Source organism: Lolium rigidum, chromosome 1 (genome assembly GCF_022539505.1).
Source record: "Lolium rigidum isolate FL_2022 chromosome 1, APGP_CSIRO_Lrig_0.1, whole genome shotgun sequence".
Lineage (NCBI taxonomy): Eukaryota > Viridiplantae > Streptophyta > Magnoliopsida > Poales > Poaceae > Lolium > Lolium rigidum.
In genome coordinates this window covers 27,783,210-27,808,609 of record NC_061508.1, presented here as the reverse complement: position 1 = coordinate 27,808,609, position 25,400 = coordinate 27,783,210, and the positions used below count along the sequence as shown (strand labels likewise).

Below are 25,400 nucleotides of genomic sequence, written 5' to 3'. Positions count from 1 at the left end.
TGAAGACTAGTGTCTCAGAACAACCTAGCCAAGCTCATCACGGTGCAAAGTTGCCATGCTGTGCAACCCCAGGAGTGTTATGCAGAGCACCAATTGTATGAGGCACATGAAAGCAGGATCAAACAGGAAAAGGAGCTTACTGGTTACTCAGAGACACAAGAGCATACTGTTGGAATAACTCACCCACGAATTTCAGCAAGGCTGTTGGTGAGTTCATGTGCATATGAGTAATACGAGTATAGCCTAGAAGCCAAAACATCAACAGTCCTCCTATTGAGATTATCTAGATTATGGTTTTCCATTCGCTTCTAAAAAGCCAATCAATCCAGAACGATCTACCATGCGATTTGACAGCCAAGACACATTCAGACAAACAAATATAGCATGTGACGCCCAAATCCTTTGTGTTCCATCAGATTCAGGCTTAATTGCTGGTTTACCCTCGAGAATTAGGAGCGCACTGAAGTTGCGTGCTGAAAATACCTTGGGCAGGAGCGGGGAGAGGTGGGGAAGGCATCGGAGGAAGAGGGCAGCGCGAAGGCGAGGAAGGCCGCGACGTCGCGGGGGGCGAGGCGGCGGCGGAGGGCGACGGTGAGGCGGACAGCGCGGGAGATCCGGTGCACCTCCTTGGTCAGCGACCCGGCCTCGATCACCGACGCGATTTCCTTCAGATCTGCACGCACCGCCAGGAATACGCGCGTTAGCTACCTCCCGTCCAGCGCCCACGGCGCCGGAAGCTGATCTAGGGTTTTGGGGGAGGGGCACTGGGAGACGAGAGGCTACTCACGTTGCAAGGTAGAGAGAGCGGGCGCATGCGCGGGGACGTCGGCGATCGCAGGGATAACGGCGAGCGCGGGAGCTGCGGAGTCGTTCATCTCGACGTCCTCCGGCATGGTGGCGTCAGCGTCGGCGGCGCGAGGGGGGACGGGAGCGAGGACTGTGAAGGCAGGTAGCGAGCGTTCGTGCGGTGAGGTGAGAGAATGGGTAAGGCTGTTGACTTTTCTCAACAGACTTGACCCGTCCATCCATACAACAAAGGCAGATTAAAAACTGCCGCTAATACTCCTAACTTTTGCGACACTTTTTAGATGCTGCCGTTAATCATCGAAAAATTAGCGGCACATTCAGTTCTGCCTGTGCTTCTCCAGCATTGGCGGCACTTTTTTCTAACAGCCGGTAATTAAATGATCATCAGTGGCACTATTGAGAATAAATGCCGCCTAAACCTATCATTAGCGGCACGTTATAAAAGTGCCTGCATCTAAGTGCCGCAAATTGCCGTACGTGACATAGTGTCTGCCCTGTCCCCGGAGCCTTCGTCGTCAACTTTGGCCACCAGATGGAGATCATCACCAACGGGCTGCTGGCCAGCGTCGAGCACCGTGCCGTCACCAACTCCTCTGCCGTGAGGATGTCGGTGGCCACGCACGTGCGACCCACGGACGGATGCCTCATCAAGCCGGCGCCAGAGCTCGTGGACGAGGCGACGCATCCGGCCAAGTACAGGGAGTTCCTGTTCAGCGAGTTCTTGGAGGCGTACGACGCCGCAGACGCCAGCAGGGAGGACGCCCTGGATGACAAGGGATTAACTTATCAATGCCTATGGATTGTAGGCTAGGGTTTAGTTAGAAGTAGAGGGCAAGTAGATCTCGAAGGTTTCAGCCGAAAAGTACTCGACGAATATGAAAAATAGGGTTTGCAGACAATGATTCGATGATCTTCTCGTCCCTCGACCCCCCTTTATATAGGTGGAACCGAGGGATTCGTGCTATACAAGGATTACAGAGTCCGGGACGGTTTCTAACTCATCCCGCCAGATTACAAATAACACTTCCTATTACAACTCTATCTTTTCCTTAAATACATCTTGGGCTCTCGAGTCTTCTTATTCTTCGGGTAGTGGGCCTTCAATAAACCCCGGGTACTATATTCGGCAGGCCCATTTGGGATGCCTATGTCAGTAGCCCCCGAGATTTTGCTTGAATCATAGAGTCAGGGAAAATCTCTACTGTTTATTTTTACTCGAAAGCTCAAACTTTCATACTTCTTCTCATAAAATTCTATATTGTACAGGGATATTGGTAGTTGGGGCTAGTTCATCTGACGGATCAGGTACTAGTTAACTGCTCTAGTGGCAATCCGCAAAAACCTACTTCAAAATCACGTCCCTGGACATGATTTCGGGATACCGGTGTAAACTTCGACAGGTGCCGCTTAAGGTCTTACCATTCTGTCGAGTCCCAGTTAAATTTATCGAGTACCTAACGGGTCCGTTAGGATTTTTCTTCGTATCTGTTGATACGGATAAAAGTAGCAGAGCGCAGTCTTTGGCGATGCCACGCCCAGCAGAATAGATCTGGGGTCTTACCTTCGCAAATTTGCGGCATTCAGAAATTGATCGCAACTTTGGCGTTCTGAGAATATATTGTCGAGTGCTTTTCCGGCTGTTGGAATGGCACATTTTATTGAGTCAAATATGACTTATATTGCTCTCCCGATGGGAGTATATGTAGAGTTAATTATAACTCGAAATATACTCTCTTGCTGTTCTATTTTTCCTTTATTAGTTTCATCGGGCACGCGAACGGCGTTCCCGATGGGAGTAGCCCCGAGGCTACAGCCAAGAACTTGTGCTTGGTTGTAGGCTCAACATTTTAGTCCACCTTGTCACTATTTTGCCATTATCTCTCAATATGATCTCATTTCTCTTTTTCTTCTTCTCTCTCTTTTTTATTTTTATCTCTCGGGTGCGCGAACAGCGCTCCCGATGGGAGTAGCCCCCGAGGCTACAGCCAAGAACTTGCGCTTGACTGTAGGCTCAACATTTCTATATTGTCATACTCGAGATTTTACTATCTTGTCAAAGTAGCCCCCGAGCATTTGGGCAAAAACTTGTTTCTGACCAAAGGCTCCCGATACATTCAAATAACTTATCCTGTCGCCATTCTCCTTTTTCTTGTCGACATATTTTCCCTTGTCAAATTTTCTTCAACTCTATCAATGGTCGAAATTTTTCTGCTTTGTGGGTCCATCGTTCCCACCATGTTGACACGTCGTGCAAGTGGGGGACACACGTCCTCCGCTTTTTCTGGCGCACGTACGGTAACATCTATCATAGTAGAAATACTTTTTTTGCCCTTGTATCTAGAAGATCTAATCTCACCACACGATTTTTTCATCCAACGGCACACTACTTCACCCAATTCTTATATAAACCTTTCTTCAACCTCCGTTCATCCCCTCGCTTGCGCCGCACACCTGTTCCTCTTCGCAAAACCTTCCCTGCGCCCAACTCTCTCTGAGTTTCCGCACTTGCATACACTGCTCTGCTCATTGCCGTTGATGCCACCACGCGCGCGCCTATCTCGCCACAGCACTCCTGAATCCAAGATGGCCGCCGAGGATCTTGAGTGGGAGAGATCGAAAATCTCCAACCAAGATACCAACATGCTGAAGAGGCTTGGCCTTATGAAGAAGGAGGACGCCATTCGCTTTCCTAGCGAAGAAAGCTACCCCAATCCTCCAATGGAGTACCGGGTTAGTTTTGTTGACCATCTAATCCGCGGCCTTTCGCCTCCAATCCACGATTTCCTCCGCGGCCTTCTTTTCGTTTATGGGATTCAGCTGCACCAGCTGACCCCCAATTCCATCCTTCATATTTCTATTTTTATCACCCTTTGCGAATGCTTCCTTGGAGTCGCTCCCAATTGGGCTCTTTGGAAGCGCATTTTCTGCCTTCGCCGCAATGGCGCGCACAACGTCACTTATAACATCGGTGGCGTTGTTATCTGTGTTCGTACCGATGTCGACTATTTCGATGTCAAGTTCCCTGATTCCGTCCAAGGATGGCGCAAAAAATGGCTCTACATTCACGAAGAAAGCGCCAATTCCGTTGAGCACAACATAATTCCTTTCGACGGAAATGCCAAAATTCAACGTCGTCGTTCTTGGGATGCCGAAGCTTCTGAGGAAGAGAAAAAGGCGACAGAGGCACTCATGTCTCGTATTCGTCAGCTTCAAAACACTCGAGGCAAGGAGCTGTCTGGTGTTCAAATCACTGCCTACTTCCTTAAGATTAGAGTGCAGCCTCTTCAGGCTCGCAAAAATCCCCTTTGGACGTACTCTGGTGAAAATGACGCCAACAGAATCTCCGGTGATATTTCCACCAAGGATTTCGAGAAGTTGCTTCGAAGACTTTCTCGTCTGGGCAAAGACCCAATTCCTTCCTCAAGTCGCGTGGAACCTTACAGCTCCACCAATCCACTCCCCAAGGTACTTTGTCTTCCCGAGTTTTTTATCCTGTTCCGCACTTTCTCTTCATCTCATTGTATTGTCATCTCTTCATTTTTCCTTTTGTCATTATTATTTTTACAGAACCATCCTTCTATGACTTCCCTTCCTCCTCTTCCTGAGGGTGGAGAAGTCGAAGAAATGGCCCTCGTTGCCGAAGATACTCAAGGCTCTTCTGTTCCTGAAAGTGAAGTCGCGGGTTCTCACAAATCTGCGGCTTCTCATGAAAAAGAAGCTGAGTCTGAAGCCAGTGAATCGACTGAATCCCTGCCTCCTGCTGTTTCTCCAAAGAACAAAAGGAAAAGGACTGAAGCCGAGGGCTCTGGCATTTCTAAGGCTGAAGAAGTTGTTCCTTCTCATCCGAAGACAGCTTATGATCCTTATGTTGAATCCCTCATCAGCTCGTAAGTCGACTTTATCTCTCTCCCCTTTTTTTACTCGAAATTTTTATCTTGTCTTGCTTTTTATACTGTCGACTTTTTGTTCACTAGTGATGAGGAAGAAGAAGTACCAGTTACTGACGTGGCTCCTCGGACAAGCACGTCACGTACTGTACTTGTTTCAGACACGCTAGTTGAAGGAGATGAAACGTCGCCTCCTCAACAAAACGTCGTCACCACTACTCCACCATCAAGCCCCCTTGTCCCTTCACCAAAAAGGGCAAGGGTTGAAATGATCCTTGAGCCTCCTCCTCAATTGGGCAGCTCTTCGTCGCAGCTCTTGGATGATGTAAGCTTGTCGACGTCTATATTTTCTTTATTTTTATTTTTTCGCATCTTCACCCTCTTTTTCATGCCGATGTTTCAACTCTACTCTTTTGATGTTGAACAGCCAATGATCAAAGAGCTTCTTCGCATCGGGTCCCAATTTATTGGGTACCGTGAATATGCCGCCAGAACTGAAGGTAACGACTTTTGAACTTGCTATTTTTCCTTGACTTTTTATTCCTGTTGCTTGTCGCTATTTTTTGATCTTTCTTCTTTCTTTTTTCCATATCTCGTTAGAGAAACTTGCAGAGGCCAACGAACGTGCCAACGCACTTGCTCAAAAACTTGAGCAAAGTGAGGCGGCTCGCGAGAAAGCCGAACTTGCTGCTAGCGAAGCCAAAACCGAGGCTGATGAAGCCAAGGCGAGGGCTGCTGGTGTCGAGGAACTGCAAAAAAGGCTTAAAGATGCTGAATCTGCTTTAGACGAGCAAAAAGCTGCACAAGCTGCTCGTGAAGAAGGAATTCTCAAGCGTCTGAAAACCCAAAGCCGCCGCACTTTCAGTAATTTTGCTGATCCTTTCTATTTTTATCAGAATCGTCGTTTCTTGTCTTTTCACTTATGTTTTGTTTTCTTGACAGCCCAAACGAACCAGGGTTTTGATCTGACGAATCCTGCCAATGACCCTGTCCTTGACGCACTTTCCTATCTGGAACTTCATGGGTCCGAGATTCGTGAAGGTGTGTCGAATGCGAGCGCAGTACTGTCGGCGTTGTTCCCATACTTCTTCCCGAAGAAAGAGGAGCCTGCGACTTTCCTCAGCCTTGCCAAGATGTTCAATACATCGGAGGACCTTGGACTGAAGGTGCGCCAAGAAAATATGAAGGTTGCTGTTGAGAACACTGTCGCGTTGGTTGCTGACAGTGGACAGGCTATTGACTGGATGAAAGTTGGCGACACCGAGCAGATTGAGCAATCAAGATGGCGATCGCTGATGAAGGCAGCCAAGCCCAACACGAAGAAGATCTTGGCCTATCTTGGGATTAAACCAGCGTCGACTCCTAGTTCGTCAAGGCCGGAGGTCTAGTCACATGCCTCTGTTTTTCTTTTTGCTTCTTTTGCTCTTGTCGCCAAAGTAGTCATTTGGCGACACGTATTTCTTTAGCTCCACTGTAATGCCTTTGTAATTATTCCCAAGAGATTAATGAAGAACTCTATCTTTGCCTGTCATTTGATGTTGTCCTGTTTAAATTTCAGTTGATATTTGATAACTATACTCCGACTTCCACTCCTTCCAATGTTTCGCCTTCTTCCCGCGCGAAGAGAACTGTTACTGATACTGCACCTGTCGATGATACCTTGTCGCAAGAATTGGATGAACTTCGACAGCAACTTCGGTATGCGAAGAAGCAAACACTTGTGATGATGGAGCAATCTCGTAAGTCATCTGAAGCCGAAAAAGTTGCCCTTCAGCAAGCTCGCGAGGCTGTGGCTGCTAAAGAGATTGCTGCTTCCGAAGCTGAAAAGGCGGTCACTCGAGAAAATTTCATGCTCGAATTAATGAATGAAGCCAGTGCAGATATGTCGGGTATGTTTGTCTCATTCTGTGATATCTTTCATCTTCATGCTATTGTCTCTTAAAGGTTTCTTTGTTGTTTTGATAGGTGCCTTTATTGATGCTGCTGCCGAGGAAGAGAGGGTAAACGCTAGGACAAACCTCCTTGTTAATCTTTCCTTGGACCATGGTTCTTTGTTTTGGGCTACTCCAGAGAGGACCCGCCAAATTACCAGATTTCAAGATCGCACCTCTCAAACCCGTGATTTCCTTCACTTCTGTACCAAAACCTTATCCATGGTTTACAACTCTATGTTTCCTCGGAATGTCCAACCAAAAATTCTTCCTGAATTGATGGAAAGGTTCAAGGATGCTCGCGATATCCACGACTTTGTCAAAGCACAACTGGTAGCTGGTGCCAGATTTGCTCTTATTATGCTCCAGATCTGCCACTCGAAACTTGACCTTACCCAGGTTGTCGAGAAGGTTCACCAAAAGGTAAAACGTCGGAGAGTTGGTGTTGACAGGATTAACACGAAGGTTACGCCTATAGCCAAAGAGATGATTGAGGACCTGCTTCGGATGGATGCCGACTTTTTTGCCGATGGCCACTATGCCGATTTTCTTGGTGCTGCTCCTGAGGAGAACAGAGTTACTCTTGATGACATACTGAATCAAGACTAGTTATTTTCTTCTTGTAGATATTTCTTCTTTGTAATCCATGACTATATTGTAAAGCAACCATTATATTTCTATGTTTGTCTAGCCCCCGAGTGTTTCGGTGACTCTTTTACTATATTTGCATATTTGCGAGGTTGTGAACCAAGGCATTTATATATTTAAGGCAAATATGAGCCCCCGAGCTTTTATTGAGTACTATTTTGTATTTTTATTGACTCGCGAGGTATTTGAATACCAAGGCAAGGTTTTTCTTTTGTCGATGAACTATATTGGACTTCGTCGGAGCAATGACTTTGGTCATGTTGATAAAGAAGAAAGGTGATATAACCACTATCTTTATTATATTGCAGCACCGCGAGCCCGCCTCATTAAAAACCTTCTCCGGCCCCACTCGGTGCCCCGAAAAAGGAAAAGAGTGCGTCTGAAAACTCGCGGGCGTTTCAGTACATTGAAGTTTTACAAGGACTATATTTCGACTCTAAGCGTAGAACCGCCTGAGCTGCGCCACGTTCCAGGGGTTTTGCTCCTCCACCCCTGTCTTCTTGTCCTTTATTCTGTATGCTCCTCCTCCAATTACTTCCGTGACGATATAGGGACCAAGCCATGGTGACTCGAGTTTTTCATGACTTTTTTGCGTGAGCCGAAGAACTAGGTCCCCCACTTGAAAAGATCTTGGCCTCAAACGTCGACTGTGATAATTTTTCAAGTCCTGTTGATATTTGGTGACCCTTGATAATACTTCGTCTCGAGCTTCGTCGAGTGCATCTACATCGTCTTCCAATGCTGTCTTTGACGCTTCCTCGTCATATTCTGTGACTCTAGGGGAGTCGTGCTCTATTTCTATTGGAAGTACTGCTTCCGCACCATGGACTAGAAAGAACGGGGTTTCTTGTGTCGCCGTATTTGGTGTTGTTCGGATGCTCCACAACACACTTGGTAATTCTTCAGGCCAGGTATGTCGAGCTTTTTCTAAGGGTCCCAACAGACGTTTCTTGATGCCATTGCAGATTATGCCATTGGCTTTCTCGACTTGCCCATTGGTTTGAGGATGTGCAACTGACGCAAAGTTCAGCTTGATACCCACCTCTTTGCAATAGTCTTTGAATTCATTGGATGTGAAGTTGCCGCCGTTGTCCGTGACGATGCTGTGGGGCACTCCAAATCGAAGACGAGGCCTTTTATGAATTTTACTCGCAGATGCTCCGTCCGGTGAATTTATCGGCTTCGCTTCTATCCACTTTGTGAACTTGTCGACAGCCTACTAGCATATACTCTTTTCCTCCCGGCCATGACTTGTGTAACTTTGCCCACCATATCGAGTCCCCATTGTGCAAAGGGCCACGACAAAGGTATTGGGGCTAGCTCGCTGCCTGGAGAGTGAGGTTTTGCGGCAAACCTTTGACACGCGTCGCAAGTTCGTACTATGTCCTTAGCGTCCTCAATTGCTGTCAGCCGGCAGAATCCTGCCCGAAAAACCTTGGCTGCGATAGCTCGACTACTTGCGTGGTGGCCACATATTCCTTCGTGCACATCCTTCGAATTATTCTTCCTTCTTCGGGTGTAACGCACCTTTGCAAGACGCCTGAAATACTTCGCTTATATAGTTCTCCCTTAACCACTCGTGAAAGCTTTGGAGCGTCGAATTACTCGCCTTGCTTCGACTGGATCGTCGGGTATTTCTTTCCTGAGGATATATGATATATACGGCTGCATCCATGGTATCTGTATTACCATGACCAGGTCTTGCTCTTCTTCTTCCTCCTCTTGCTTCTCCTTGGTAGCCCCCGAGGGTTTCTTCTCCTTCTTTTTTGATTTTGTTGACTCAGTAGATCTCTCTGTTATCTCCTCCCAAAATACACCTGGTGGGACTGCAAGGCACTGCGACCCGATGTTTGCAAGAACGTCGGCTTCGTCGTTGCTCAATCTACTAATATGATTTACCTCGCATCCATCAAACAACTTCTCGAGCTCATTGTACACCTCCTTGTATGCCATCATGCTATCATTAACGGCGTCACATTGGTTCATAACTTGCTGAGCTACCAATTGTGAATCGCCGAAGATTTTTAATCGAGTTGCTCCGCAGGCTTTCGCCATCTTCATCCCATGTATGAGAGCCTCATATTCTGCTTCGTTGTTGGATGCGTTAGGGAACGTCATCCGAAGGATGTACTTCAACTTGTCGCCTTCAGGTGATATGAGTACTACTCCTGCGCCAGCCCCTTCTAGTCTCTTGGACCCATCAAAGTTCATAGTCCGGGTTCTCGATAAATCGGAGGTCCCGTATTTTGCAACTCCATCCACTCGCGATGAAGTCCGGCAGTATTTGCGACTTTATTGCTTTTCTTTTTCGTACGTGATGTCCCGAGGGGAAAGTTCTATTCCCCAAAGGGAGACACGACCCGTAGCTTCTGGGTTGTTCAGTATATTTGACAAGGGAGCTTCATTGACCACTATGATCGGATGTGCCGAAAAATAGTGGCGCAGTTTTCGTGCTGTCGTGAATACTCCATATGCTAGCTTTTGGTACTGAGGGTACCTTTGTTTTGAGGGTGACAAGACTTCGCTCACGAAGTATACTGGCCGTTGTACTCCATGGATTTTCCCTTCTTCTTCTCTTTCGACAACTAACACCGTGCTAACCACTTGGGGTGTGGCTGCAATATACAACAGGAGAGGTTCCTTTTCCTTTGGAGCCACCAGGATTGGTGGTGTCGAGATTTTTCGCTTCAAATCCTCGAAAGCTCTATCGGCCTCATCGTTCCATTGGAATTTATCTCCTTGTTTTATCAGCGCATAAAATGGTAACGCTTTTTCTCCTAACCTGGCGACGAACCTGCTCAAAGCTGCGACTCGCCCGGCTAGTCGTCTGTATTTCTTTCAACTTCGTTGGCTTCCTCATTGTTACTATGGCTTGTATTTTGTCGGGATTTGCTTCAATCCCTCTTGCTGAAACTAGAAACCCCGAAGTTCTCCTGCTGGGACGCCAAAAGAACACTTCGTCGGGTTTAGCTTGAGGCAGAATTTGTCGAGGTTGTCGAAAGTTTCTTTGAGATCCTCGATCAGCGTTGCCCCTTTTTTGATGTTATGACGACATCATCGATGTATACTTGCACGTTTTTCCCGATCTGTGTTGCTAAACACTTCTGCATCATCCTCTGATATGTTGCTCCCGCGTTTTTTAGACCGAAGGGCATTGTCTTGTAGCAGAACACGCCGTAAGGTGTAATAAACGCTGTTTTGGCTTCATCATCTTCTTTTAATCTGATCTGGTTATAACCAGAGTATGCATCCAAAAAGGAAAGACGTTCACAACCTGCCGTGGAGTCGATAATTTGATCGATCCTTGGGAGGGGAAAGTGATCCTTAGGGCAATGTTTGTTGAGACACGTGAAGTCGACGCACATGCGAAGGACTGTCGTGTTTTTCTTCGGCACCATCACTCGGGTTAGCTACCCATGTGGCTTCTGTAGATATCTCTCCGATAAAACCAGCTTCCTCTAGTCGATTTATTTCTGATAGCATAGATTTGCGGTTTGGTTCCGAAAACGCCGCAAAGGTTGTCTGATTGGTTTCGCTGTTGGATCCAAATTTAGGTGGTGCTCGGCAAGTTCCCCGGGTACTCCCGGCATGTCAGCTGGACACCATGCGAAGATTTTCCAGTTCTCACGGAGGAACTCGACGAGCGCGCTTTCCTATGCGATATCCATGTTGTTTGCAATGGATGTCGTCTTTTTTGGATCCGTCGGGTGAATCCGCACCTCCTTAGAATTTTTCTCTCGTGTTGAAAGTTGATTCTTTGTTTGGCCTTCCGACGTCCGGCGTACGTCGTAATCGGTCATGCTTTTTGATGCCAAGTATTCAGCTTGCATCCCGAAGGTTTCGATAACCGATGGAAATCCTTGTCGCACTTATCGGCTAAGGCGAAACTCCCTCTCGACCGTGATTGGTCCCTTGGGTCCAGTGCAATCTCCATAACAGGTATGTATAGTGTGGTACCGCCATAAATCTAGCATATGCTGGTCGTCCCAACAAAGCGTGGTACTCGCGATGGAAAATCCACGACTTCAAACTCCAGTCTCTCGATTCTATAATTTTCTCGGGTTCCAAACTGAACGTCGAGGTTGATCTTTCCCAATGGGTAACTTGGTTTGTCTGGTGTGATGCCGTGGAACCTTGTGTCTGTTGGCTTCAGGTTTGCTAAGGATATGTTCATCTTCCTCAATGTATCTGCATACATCAGGTTTAAGCTGCTGCCACCATCTATGAACACTCGAGAAACATCAAAACCCGCAATAACTGCTGGTAAAATAAGTGCTGACTGCCCTGGTCGAGGAACTTGCTGCGGATGATCTGCTATTGTGAAGCCTATATCTTGTCCTGACCAATTAAGGTACTCAACTGTTGGTGGAGGCATTTTTTCTGCCATAAACACCTGTCGTGAGATTACTTTTTGAGCTCTATTGGACGGCCTTCCCTTCTGAATCATCGACACTGCTCCGTTGGAGTTAGGATCAACATAGGGTGGTGGTGCGTGTGCTGCCGCTATTCTGAGCTGGTGTCGATTGTCCTCTGTAATCGCGGGAGGTGGCGGTAGATGAACTTCACTCCTAGGCTCCCGAGGGTTTCTCTCGTGCTGCTCGTGCGTGAGCGTTTTCCGCGCATCCGAACATTGCTTGAAAATTTCGACAATCCTTCCGCAGGTGTCCCGACCGTCTTTTCCCATTGCTATCGAGGAAAAAATGCATCTGGCACGGTCCATTTAACATTTCTTCGGGAGACACAAAAGGTCTTGGAAACCTTGGCCCACTATTTTGCCTGTTGCGGGAGTCGTCCCTATTATCGCTTCGCTGCTCATTGCTTCTCTGATAATCGTCTCTGTTGCTTCCTCCTGTATTTGCTCGAAATCCTGCCGAAATTTGCCCTGGGGCGTCATAACTTGGATACTGCCGAGGAAATCGTCGCCTCGACTGATAATTTCGACCACGGTCTTCTTCTGGCGACCTGTGTCGTTTATTGTGGACAGCGTCTTCTCCGTCTGCCCATCTATTTGCTATTTCCATCAACGCGGATACTGTTTTTGGATTGGTCCTTCCCAAGTCCTCGACAAAGTCTCCGCGCCTGATTCCCGCGACAAACGCATCTATTGCTCTCTCGTCAGATATATTTTCTGCCGAGTTTTTTATGATGTTCCACCTTTGGATGTATTTTCTCATTGACTCATCCGGCTTTTGTCGACACGCCCTCAGCTCTTCTAACGACGCAGGCTTCTTGCATGTGGACCTGAAGTTCTTGACGAATACGTCCTCGAAATTTTCCCAGCTGTCGATGGATCCTGGCGGAAGTTTTTTGATCCAGGATCGTGCGGCTCCACTTAGATGTACCTGAATACTTTGCATGGCTGTTGCTCTAGTTCCTCCAGTTAGCTTCACCGTCTCGAGGTAATCAATTAGCCGGTCCTCCGGATCTTGCAGGCCGTCGAACTTTTTGAAGTGATCGGGTAACTTGAATCCTGAGGGGACTCGAGTTTTTCGGACTCTTCTCGTGAAGCATGGTAGACCGCACATATCCTCGTCATTAAGCTCCGGGACCGCCGATGATCCCTTCTGCTTTGCCTTGCTCTATCGACCCTTGCTTGTACTCCCGTGTCTCTTGCTCCACTTGGTCCTTCGAGAACTGCCGCCGTTGCTCGCCGCGGGTCGTGGACTATTTTGCCTTGGCGTTCCTTCGGGAGGCGTTGCTACGAATGCTGTCCCCATAGCTCCAACTCCTGCCAGTGCCATGTTGTATAATGTCTCCCTTGGATCTCCTGGGGGTGGTTTGGATGCGAGGATGTAGGCTTGTGTCGCCATATACCCAGCTTCCGGTGTTTTAGGGATAATATTTCCTCTTGTATCTATCGTCATAAAGGACATGTCGAGGTTTTGAACCAAGTATTCTCTTTCTGCCTCGGGTATATGTTGTAACCTTGATCTTCCTCTCGTTCCGATCTTCCCCGTGGCTATCACCCGAAACTCTAGATTGTCTACTTAAATCTGCCCTTCTCCTCGCTCGGATGCGTAAGCTGCCTCCTTTCTCCCGTTCAACTCAGCCGTCTCGTTTTTCTATTTCTCGGGCAGTTCGTGCGAGCCTATATTGATAAGCTTGCAGTTCTTGAGCTGTAGCTGTCGTCGTCATTGGCTCCGAACCATCTAAGGCTTTTGCCGCTCTATCCCAAGCTGCCGGTGGAAGTTGAACTCGACGCGTGGTGTGGGCCCGTCATATTTAGTGCCCATACCTCTCCTTAGATCTGAGGGATCGACAAAAGGATTTCCCAACTCGTCGAAAGCCTCCGATGTTTCCTCTTGATTTTCGATAGCATAAATCTGATGATATTTTGTACTCAGATCTATGTTGGGTTCGGTGACATCATTGTTGAGATTGATGAAGACCTTGCCCACTGTGAGAGACTTGTCGATGAAGTCGTAATTGTCGACATCGCTTGAGCCATCGCTTATATATGAGTCCGCAGATGACTCAGACGATGCGTTGCTGAGGATCTTGGCGAGTTTCTCTCTTGCTCTGATGCTAACGTAATGTGTTGCCGAAGTTTCTCCTTCTGACTCAGTTGACGATGCATAGCTTGAAAAATCAGAATCAACCGCCGACGATCCCGACGAAATCGGAATTTCGACACGATACGATCCTTCCTTCTCGACGCGAAAGTGGAACCTTCCGAACGTCATCTCCAAGGGCTCCGCCAGATACGCATATGCATCCAAACGGGAGGGTGGGTGAGGAACAAAATCAACAAGACCGAGTAGCGATCTGTTTACCTTGATCCATAGTGTTGCTTCCGGTTGACGATGTCGAAGATCTTGAACGTGCCATCGAGATCAGATCCTTACGCCTCTAATTCCCACAGACGGCGCCAATTGACAAGGGATTAACTTATCAATGCCTATGGATTGTAGGCTAGGGTTTAGTTAGAAGTAGAGGGCAAGTAGACCTCGAAGGTTTCAGCCGAAAAGTACTCGACGAATATGAAAAATAGGGTTTGCAGACAATGATTCGATGATCTTCTCGTCCCTCGACCCCCCTTTATATAGGTGGAACCGAGGGATTCGTGCTATACAAGGATTACAGAGTCCGGGACGGTTTCTAACTCATCCCGCCAGATTACAAATAACACTTCCTATTACAACTCTATCTTTTCCTTAAATACATCTTGGGCTCTCGAGTCTTCTTATTCTTCGGGTAGTGGGCCTTCAATAAACCCCGGGTACTATATTCGGCAGGCCCATTTGGGATGCCTATGTCACCGGAGCCCTTCAAAACCCACCACGACTAGCTCCACGACGAGCGGCCAACTCCGTGGTTTCTTCTACTGCCATGCCGAGGGTATAATATACATAAATACAAGGGAACACAAATTTGGCTGTTTTGTGTGGGGTTTTTTTCTATGAATTTGGATGTCCGTCATGGGTCACAGAACTTGCTGAGTATGAACGTTTGTATCCCTAAATGTACCTTTTTCTTACAATTAATACCATATATATTTATAATAGCAAAAGATATACCTAAAATCTTCTGGGCGGGCGCATGCCAAACAGACCTCCCGAGCACGCGTGCTATAGGACAACCGACGCCCCACGCACTCGTCCCCAATTCCGTCCCAAATCGCGCCTCCAGCGCGCCGCCGCACCTACGCGAGGCCATGCCGGCTGCGGCGCCTCTGCTCCTCCCGCATCGAAGGCCGCGCGTCGCCCCTGATCCTCTCCCACCGGAGCAAGGCCACCACCGCCCTTGCTTCTCCCCCGCCAGCGCGAGGCTACCGCCGCTCCAGCTCCTTCCCAATCGACGGGAGACCGCCGCCGCCCCTGCGTTCACGGCACCGCCACGGAGGGCCCCGAGGCACGTCGCTCCCTTCCCCGCTGTTGACCTCCTCCGCGGCGGCGCGGAGGCCACCACCCGCCTGTTATCACCAGAATTTGACCGAGTCAGAGGTGGGCCGCGATCAAGATGGACTTGAAGAATATATATATAGAAGAAATACGTGAATCGGCCTTACATGCAAAGTTTGGGCTAGTTTGCCCTTGTATCTGTAACATATTAGATTACGTGTCGGTTAAGAGTTAGAGTTTTACCCGTGCACGGTTAGGTGCACACCCACGTTAGAAAGTCCCTTGGACTATAAATATGTATCTAGGGTTTATGGAATAAACAACAACCAACGTTCAACACAAACAATTCTCGGCGCATCGCCAACTCCTTCGTCTCGAGGGTTTCTCCGGTAAGCACCATGCTGCCTAGATCGCATCTTGCGATCTAGGCAGCACAAGCCTGCCCACGTTGTTCATGCGTTGCTCGTGTTGAAGCCTTTTTGATGGCGAGCAACGTAGTTATCTTAGATGTGTTAGGGTTAGCATTGTTCTTCGAATTACATGCTTTCGTTATGCAACCCTTGCACATCTAGCCGCCCTTACACCTATCTCAGGTGTAGGGGCGGCACCCCGCTTGATCATAGTTTAGTAGATCTGATCCGTTACGGTTGCTCCTTGTTCATCAAGGATTAGTTTAACATCCGCAATAGTTAGGCCTTACAAAGGGTTGGAGGATCCAGCGGCGTGTAGGGTGACGTTTGCTAGCCCTAGAAAGGATGTTCCGGGATCAACCTCGTGTTGGTTTTTAGGCCCTGTGTAGGATCGGCTTACGGTCACCGTGCGCGAGCGCGAGGCCCAATCGTGAGTAGGATGATCCGATTATGCGGTGAAAACCCTACATCGTCGTAGATCTTATTAGCTTTATCTTGATCAAGCAGGACCACCATATATTCGGACACCTCGTTCGAATCATGGGTGGATCGGCTCTTTGAGCCGATTCACAGGATAACGTGAGAGCCGATCGAGGCTCGTATTTAATGTTTACGTGTATGCCATGCAGGAAACTAAGCGAGGCATCATCCAACACCTTCCTGACCAGGTATAGGTCAGGTGGCACGCCCTTGCGATTGCATCGGACGTGTGACCGAGGAGGCTTTGCGGGCCGTCGCTCCGAGGGACCGGGGCCAGCCCGCAGCCCTAGTTGTTCCCGGCTCTACTCGTGTTGCCCGTCTCCCGCCCGCCGGGGGGTTTCGACGTCAACACATTCTCGGCACGCCCGGTGGGACCACCTTCGACATCCACCACATCGCCATCTGCATCCGAGATGGCGGAAGGCACTCCGGTCAAGTACGAGGATCTGCCTGATGAGCTCAAGAAGAAACATGACGAGATCAAGGCAACCCTCGAAGCCGAACTCATCGGCTCCTGTGAGAAGACCCGTCCGCACGGTATCAAGCTCGATAGAAACTCACGTCTGTTGCTCGGCGTCAACATGGTGGATCTCAGCCACTCCATATGCCATCCAGAGTTCTCCTTTGGTGTCAACATGGCAGGGCTTGCAAGCCGCCATGGCAAAGATGAAGCAGAAAGCAGCCACTCCCGTGACAAGGATAAAGAGGAGGCCGATCCGCGCGGCCGGCCCCAAGATGATGACAGGCGGTACCTGACAGAGGAGGAAGTGAAAAACATAAGGTATCAACGACCTCTCTCTGATCACCTCCTCAACAAGTATGTGAGTCAGTATGACCAACGCCGGCGATACAACGACGATGATGAAGAAGATCGTCTGGCTAGGGACGACAGGAGACGTCGTCGGCATGATCGTGATGAGGAGGAGCACGAGCGCCGTGCCAAGGAAAAGTTGGGGGAGCGAGTCGACGAGGATAGGCACTGGGACTGTCCCTTCTTCAGACACTGCTGGGATTCAGGAATGAGCCGATTGCCCACAATCGGCAATTGCCCAGAATGCAACCAGAAGAAAAAGGAGGCAGCCAACGTGTCTGTATTCAAGTGCCTAGGGCCTCTCCCGCCACAAAGCAAACAAGCTGAGTCCCCTCGGTTGAAAGATCTCGAAGATTCAGAAGACGAGGGAGAAGAAGAAGACAGGTACCACCGGCCAAGGTGGTGCCCTGATGGACTCAGCCGTTCTCAGAAGCGCAGGGTTCAGCGCTTGCACGGCCTGGAGGAAGCCGAAAGGTTATACTTGCATACATTGAGGAAGGCAAGGCCTGATCTGGCTGCGAAGGTGCAGCGAACCCTGGATGAAGAGGGTCGTCCACGGAAAATGGAGTGGCGCCCCAAGCAAAGGAAAGCCGATGATGAAACATCGGCCGGCTACAAACATGGTGCTCGTTCTTCCGACGAAGCTTAGTGCTCCACGATTACACGATGCACTCAAGGTGGACGACAGCAAGCGCACCAACATGATAAAGTCGGAGATTGGGCTGGTTTTATCTACCGGCTCGAACGAGTAGCAAGAGCACGTCAATGAGCAAACGTGGCGAGGCTGATCCTTGTGATCGGCCCCAAAAAATTTATGAAGGGACATTACAAAACCTTCACCGACCAAGCAACGTGGAGGCCGATTCCAGCAATCGGCCAAAATTATCCTCACCATCCATTCTCGCTCGGGTTCAACATGTAATCCAACAGAGCCGATACCATCAATTCTCTTGACAGAATCGGCTCGGGGGGGCACCCAGGTGGATAAAACACGAGGATATGCAATAGAAGTGTCTCATCCTTTGGTGATGGGTATTAAGGTATGGGGGCCGATGCATAAATCGGCCGTAAAAAATTCAAAAAATTCGAAAATTTTTAAGCACAGCCGATGCAGCAGACATCGACTTGAGGATAGAAAGCCGATGCCGCCGCCATCGACTCTAGAACAATTACAACCCTTTGCGATAGTTCAGCGGTGACATCAATTTGACATGCAAGACACCGGCGTTCAACGGAAAAAAGCTGATCGGTGGGGCAAGTTGGCTGGCTCTTCCTGGTGGCTGTCTCGGATTACCAGATTACCTAAAGTCAAAGCCTTTCCTGTTAGATCTGTGCATCCTCGCCGGTGTTCTCGCCTTGATTAAGGCTCGGGGGGGCAGCTAATTTGGTGGATGCTCTATTTTTCGGGAGCCGATTGGAGTTGCATCGGCTGACCCTGTATCGCGGCCTTCTCCGAAAACGCTGAGCTGCTTGCAGAGGAAGACTGCTAAGGCTACGGAGGGGAGCTGGAAGGGAGGCTGTCGTCTTTTACAGGGTTTAGACCGTCATGTGGCTACAAAGGGAGGAAGACTGTATTCTCAAGAATGGCCGATGAACAGTCATCGGCTATAGATTTGCGGAGTATCAAATCACAGTCTGAATTTGAGAAATGCTTGACTGACGGTCTAATCGATATCTGAGCCCGGCTTCATGGGCGTCTAAAGAGGAGGGGTCTGATACGTTGCCGTCGGCCTTGGAGAGACGAGCTGGAGGATTGAAATTGAACTAATTGAAAGATAAATCGGGAGAACAATTTTCATTAGTTCAAAGGAGCAGCTTTACAAGGAAGAGCCGATGGCTCTCAAAAGAGGGATTTGGTGCCTAGTGCACTGCTACTACTAGTCCTACTCTACTAGTCGTCGCTGTCCTCATCATCGCCGTCGTCGATGTCGTCGGCGCTGCTCCCAGGAAGCTCCTCGTCGCTGCTGCCCCAGCCTTTGGTCAGAGCTTCGTCTTCCTCGTCATCATCATCGTCCTCGCTGTCCGCCCAAGAGCGGCAGCATTTCGTCGGCGGGTACCCAGCGGAAGAGGAGGAATCATCTTCCTCCTCCTCCTCTTCTCCTTCTTCGTCATCATCTTCGTCCTCGCTGTCCGCCCACATGCGGGAGCGCTTCTTCGGAGGGAGCTTGGTGGAGGGGGAGGCCTTGGTCTTTTCTACTTCTCCTTCTTTCTCCTCCTTACCGGAGGAGATGGGGTTCGCCCCGGAGTGGAGGTCGTCATCAGTCTTGTTCTTCGGCGACAGTTGGAGGGGGAGGCCTGAGGGGGAAGAGGAAGAGGAAGACATTGCTGCAGGGAAGAGGGTTTTTTGGTGCCGATAGCTAGAACAGAGGAAGAGGATGAAGAGGGCTAATCAGTCGGCACGCTTAAGTAAAGGGAGGAGCCTAGTGGAAATTTAATGCTATTGCAGTTTCCGAGATACTGAGGCTGTCAAGATTTTGCAGAGAAGCCAAGGAGGCGAGGCGAAATGATGGAAGATTCTGCGGCAGTCCTGCTCTGCCACGACATGACCCGACGAAAGAAGAGCAGAATGATTTTGGAAATGTCATTTCCAAAACCAGGGGGGCATGTGTTATCACCAGAATTTGACCGAGTCAGAGGTGGGCCGCGATCAAGATGGACTTGAAGAATATATATATAGAAGAAATACGTGAATCGGCCTTACATGCAAAGTTTGGGCTAGTTTGCCCTTGTATCTGTAACATATTAGATTACGTGTCGGTTAAGAGTTAGAGTTTTACCCGTGCACGGTTAGGTGCACACCCACGTTAGAAAGTCCCTTGGACTATAAATATGTATCTAGGGTTTATGGAATAAACAACAACCAACGTTCAACACAAACAAATCTCGGCGCATCGCGAACTCCTTCGTCTCGAGGGTTTCTCCGGTAGCACCATGCTGCCTAGATCGCATCTTGCGATCTAGGCAGCACAAGCCTGCCCACGTTGTTCATGCGTTGCTCGTGCCGAAGCCTTTTTGATGGCGAGCAACGTAGTTATCTTAGATGTGTTAGGGTTAGCATTGTTCTTCGAATTACATGCTTTCGTTATGCAACCCTTGCACATCTAGCCGCCCTTACACCTATCTCGGGTGTAGGGGCGGCACCCCGCTTGATCATAGTTTAGTAGATCTGATCCGTTACGGTTGCTCCTTGTTCATCAAGGATTAGTTTAACATCCGCAATAGTTAGGCCTTACAAAGGGTTGGAGGATCCGGCGGCGTGTAGGGTGACGTTTGCTAGCCCTAGAAAGGATGTTCCGGGGATCAACCTCGTGTTGGTTTTTAGGCCCTGTCTAGGATCGGCTTACGGTCACCGTGCGCGAGCGCGAGGCCCAATCGTGAGTAGGATGATCCGATTATGCGGTGAAAACCCTACATCGTCGTAGATCTTATTAGCTTTATCTTGATCAAGCAGGACCACCATATATTCGGACACCTCGTTCGAATCATGGGTGGATCGGCTCTTTGAGCCGATTCACAGGATAACCTGAGAGCCGATCGAGGCTCGTATTTAATGTTTACGTGTATGCCATGCGGGAAACTAAGCGAGGCATCATCCAACACCTTCCTGACCAGGTATAGGTCAGGTGGCACGCCCTTGCGATTGCATCGGACGTGTGACCAGGAGGCTTTGCGGGCCGTCGCTCTGAGGGACTGGGGCCAGCCGCAGCCCTAGTTGTTCCCGGCTCTACTGTGTTGCCCGTCTCTGCCCGCCAGGGGGTTTCTGACGTCAACACCGCCTCAACCACATGTGTTCCCCTCCCGGAGTCCCGTCGCCACAGTCAGCGACATTGACCATCACCGTCAGTGTCGTAACTTCAGTGCCCATCAGAGGGAGCAACTTCAAGGGCCGGGCGGTGCAATTTTGGTACCGTGCACAGGAACTTTGGTGCCCGATGATGTAACTTCAGTACCGATCAAAGCAAATTTTTGAGTAACAGTGTAATTTTGGTATCCAGCAAGCAATTTTGGTGCCTTGCGGAACAATTTCGGTACTCGACGCGACAATTTTGGTACACTATGGAGCAACTTTGGTGCCTGGAGACGTAACTTTGATGCCCGTCAGAGCAAATTTGGTGTATAATGGTGCAATTTCGGTGTCCAAGAAAGCAACTTTGGTGCCTAATGACACAACTTTAGTGCCCGATAGAGCAAATTTTGTGTCCAACGGGAAAATTTAGGGGACAACCACGTTGGCATCCGGGCTTCATGTTGGTGACTGGCTGAAGACTTTTGACTTTTTTTGCCTTCTCTCTCATCAAGAACAAGTGGTGCACCGAAGTTGCGCAGAGGTGCACCGAAGTTACCTACTACCGCACCAAAGTTGCCTAATGCTTTTTAGTGGCCATCGGAGCAATTTTAGTGCCCACCAGAGCAATTTTAGTGCCCATCAGAGCAATTTTGTGCCGGGCAAAGCTACATTTTGTGTCCGGCAGCGTAATTTTGGTGTCTGATAGAGCAACTTTGATGCTCGAAAGATTAACTTTGATACCTACGGAGCAACTTTGATGCCTAGCGATGCAATTTTCGTGTCCGACGGAGCAACTTTAGAACCCGACGGAGCAACTTTGATGTCCAACGGCGCAATTTTGGTCTTCGACAGAGCAACTTTTGTGCCTCACAAAGCTACGTTGTTGTATGGCAGGGTAATTTTGGTATCCGATAGGGCAACTTTGGTACCTGTTGGAGCAATTTTGGTGCTTGGCGGCACACTTTTGGTGTTCGATAGAGATTTTTTTTTGTGTCTGACAGAGCAACTTTGATATCTGAAAAAGCAACTTTGATACCTGGCGAATCTAGAGCAAATTACAATATTTTTTTAGCCAACGAATTTGAGTGATTTTAGGCAACAGATTGACACTGATATGCCATTTTTAGGCAACAAACTAGGCTAGGCAAGCAACGAGCTTGTTTTAGCAACTATTATGTCATTTTAGGCAACAAAACAGTATTACTGGGCAAGTACCAAAAACACTTTCCTCACGTGGGACCCCACTTAGTGTGTGCCGTCTCTCAACTTCATCTTTCTTCCTCGCATCTCATCTCCATTAACAACCCAGTCAACGCTCCCCCTCACCCAATTCCTCGCGATTCTGGCCGCCGGGGGCTTTAGCCCGAGCTCGAGGCGGGGAGGGCGGTGCGCCACTGCGGGAGGTCGCGACGGACAAGAGTCATGTGCTGGATGGAGAGGTTGCGTGGGAAGTTAGCGGCCAGGTGGAAGGAGGCCGGCGATGGGGATTCAGGCGCGGAGCTCGTGCTCAAGGCTTGGGAGACGGGGAACCTGGTCGGCGGCCTGCCCGTGCTGGAGGAAGCCTACGGTAGAGGCACGCGTCTGGATAGGAGGCCGGCGGCGAGCACGGGTGGCTGGTGGCGGCGCGTTTCTCGATGGGAGGTCGGCGACGAGCATGGTTGGCCGGGGCGGCCCGTGTGGAGAGGCGCGCGTCTACATGGGAGGTCGGCGGCGAGCATGGTTGGCCGGGGCGGCCCGTGTGGCCGGCGGAGGCGCGCGTCTATAGGGGAGGTCGGCGGCGTGCACGGTCGGGACACTCCTAGCGGTAAGATGCTAAAACGGAAAGTCTGTTGGGGGAATTTTTTTTCCTAATACGGGGAGGAAATTGCAGATAACAACAGTTGTTGGGGAAACTTTTGCACAGAACCACAACCACGGTTTTCTTTTGCGCAGAACACCATGTTTCGTAGTAATTGCTGCAAAAAACACAAATCACACGTTTAACAACCTAACGGCCCACTGTCAACTATCAATGTCAACGGGAACGGAACAGACAAAGAGGTGGCGCCGATCGACGGCAAACGGCTGCATGGCTATGGCCGGAAACATCAGCCCAACAACTAAGAGCATCTCCAGCCGCGTCCCCTAAATGACGCTGAATTGAGCGTTTTGGGGACGTGTTTTATTCGTGCCGCGTTTGGGGGACGTCGCTCCCCAGCCGCGTCCTCCAAACGCCTCCCCCAAATGAATATTGGTGCACGAAAATAAAGATTTTCATTCAATTTTGATTATATATTACAAAGTTTGAATGAAAACGGCTAGATTTCATCTAAACCTAGACTACTGACCGCCCGGCGATGCGTTCGACGGTCCCGCCCCGTCGTCGCCTCCCCTCCGCCGCAGCTCCTCCTGCGCGTGCCTCCTCTCCTTGCGTTGGGCGGTGGCCAGACGCCGCCGCTCCAGCCGCGTGTCCTCCTCCGCCCTCCCCTGCTGCGTTGCTGATCGTCCGTCTCGTCCGGGTGTGGCCCGTCGTCGTCGGACCACTCGAACTCGTCGTCGTCGTCGTCCTCCACCTCGGTCTCCTCCGCCTCGGCCTCCTCCATTGGCGCCTCCTTCTCCACATCTGTTGGCGCCTCCATCATCGCCGCTGCCAACTGGTCCGCCCGCCTCCCCCAGATCGCCGCCAGCGCCGCCTCCCGCTGCTGACGCTCCTCCGCCGCCAGCTACTGCTAGCGCTCGATCGAGTCCCGCCGGTGCTCGATCGCCTCCCGCCGTTCACGGTACAGCGCCTCCCGCTCATCGCGCTGGCGCCGGCGTTCATCAGCCCACCGCTGCTCCATCTCCTCCGTCCAGCGTCGTCGCGCCTCTTCTCCCGCCGAGGCGTCGAACGCCGCAACGGTGTCGCACTGCTGCTCGTGCCACGCTGCTGCCGCCGCGGCCTCGTTAGCAGCGGGACCATGGGTGCAGAACGCCGCTAGATCCGCCGCCTGCGCCGCCTCACGCTGCTGGCGGGCCTGCTGCTCCATTGCCTCCCGCCGCTGCTGACGGTGTGCACGCCAGTTCTGCATCCCTCGCCGCTGCCGCTCTTCCCGGGCCGCGGGGTCGGTGTCGACCTACGATTCTGGAACTACAAGTGGAGGAGACGGCGGGAAGTGGCCAGCGTGGGAACAGGCAAGAAGAGGCGGGAAGATCGCACGGGAACGGGCGGTGGCGTGCGAACGCCGGCTACGCGTGGAGGCTGCGCAGCACCGACGAGACGTCTCGCTTGCCCTCTGCCGCCATTAAGGCAAAGATGCCGTCGTGTGTCACTGCGCGCGAATAACTTCCGTCGCGAGGTAGGCGACGGTTAGGTTAAAATTAACTGTACCGCTGATGGGTCGGCCCCGCCACTCCCCGCCTCGCTTTTCGTTGTGTCCGGCGTGCCCGGAGCGTCCCCTGTGGGACGGGGACGGGCTCGGGGCGCTGGACACCGTATCGGGGCGCGCCGGACAAAATTCGGATTTGGGGGACGCGGCTGGAACGGTTTTTTGGTCCGGCGCGCTCCAAATTGCTTTGGGGGATGCTTTGGGGGACGCGGCTGGAGATGCTCTAATGGAGCCGACGAAAGATCGCTGGTGTGCCCTCCTCCACCATCAAAGACCGCCACGACCGGAGCTAGGGTTCATCGGTGTAGCTTTTCCCTGCGTTCGAGGGTCGCTATTCTATGGGTAGTGCTGCTGGTAGGAGGGTTCACCACCAGATGAAGATCCGCCACTGCCAAAACTTCTCTATTCTATTGCTCGTGTTGACAGTGTGCTTAATTACACTAATTGGCCGTCAATCTTGCTAAATATCAATTTTGCAACACTTACGGCAAAACATGGTGTTTCGTGCAACAAAAAGACATAGTTGTGGTTTTGTGCAAAACTAGCCCCAACAAGTGGTGTTACCTGCAATTACCTCTAATACGGGGGTCTGCCAGACACTACGAACGGGCGGTCGGCCGCCCGCTAGACGCGCCCAAAGATATATGAGGGGCCTCCGATGAAAGCATAAAAGAAACTAGCAAATCTTCGAGGTCTTCAAAGTCTTTCTCCTTCAATCACACAATTTTATATTTTTCTGAAGGCAGCCCAATGTAAATATTGGGCCACGAACATCTAAATTCCAATGCGGGTTCTCCCATAATTTTGTGAGCCAAACTACTCAAGTACACGAGCGAACCATTCCATGCGTCGCCCCCGCGCGGCGACCAGGGGAACCCTAGATCGCGCCGCCGCCCGGCTCCCCTCCTCCCTCCCCTTCCTCCCTCGCCACTGCCTGAGGGCGCGGCCGGGCAAAGCCCGGTTGGCGTCGGCGGCAGCGAGGCCCTCTCGTCCTCTGGCTCGGATGGAGGGGCGCGGGCAGTCTTCTCTGGGACAGGGCGTGGCGTTCCGTCGGGGGCCATGGCGCGCCGGCGCGGGCATGGCCTGCTGCGGCGATGCGATGGACGACGGTGGTGGCGGCGCGTCTCCGGGCGGCGCCGGCAGGTGGCGGCAAGGGCGGTGGTGGATGATTGGCCAACTTCTGCGTGGAAGGTGGCTCGACGGCGGCTGCGTGGGGGGCCGGCGGCGGATCGCTGCGGGCAGGTCCTCTGCGGAGCATCTGAGGAACGGCGGTGGTGGCTCAGCACCATCTTGCTTGCCTCGGCACTACGCTCGACGAGGTGGGGATGCGCGGCTGCCGGTGAAAACCGTGCTCCGACTCCGGTCTTGGTGGGCGATGACGGCGCTACACGTCGTAACCTTCTTGAAGGCATCGTTGTCACGGCCTACATCTACACTCTCGCGCTGCTTCGGGG

At 50.6% G+C, this 25,400-nt stretch overlaps 1 protein-coding gene across 1 annotated transcript in view; it reads left to right on the top strand.

The window, feature by feature from the left end:
* Positions 1–25,400, top strand: part of LOC124706051 (2'-deoxymugineic-acid 2'-dioxygenase-like) — a 33,813-nt gene that overhangs the window by 4,707 nt on the left and 3,706 nt on the right. The window contains exon 2 of the mRNA XM_047237718.1: positions 1,300–1,567. Within this exon, the coding sequence (XP_047093674.1) occupies positions 1,300–1,567 (268 nt within the window). The remainder of the gene's footprint in view (positions 1–1,299; positions 1,568–25,400) is intronic.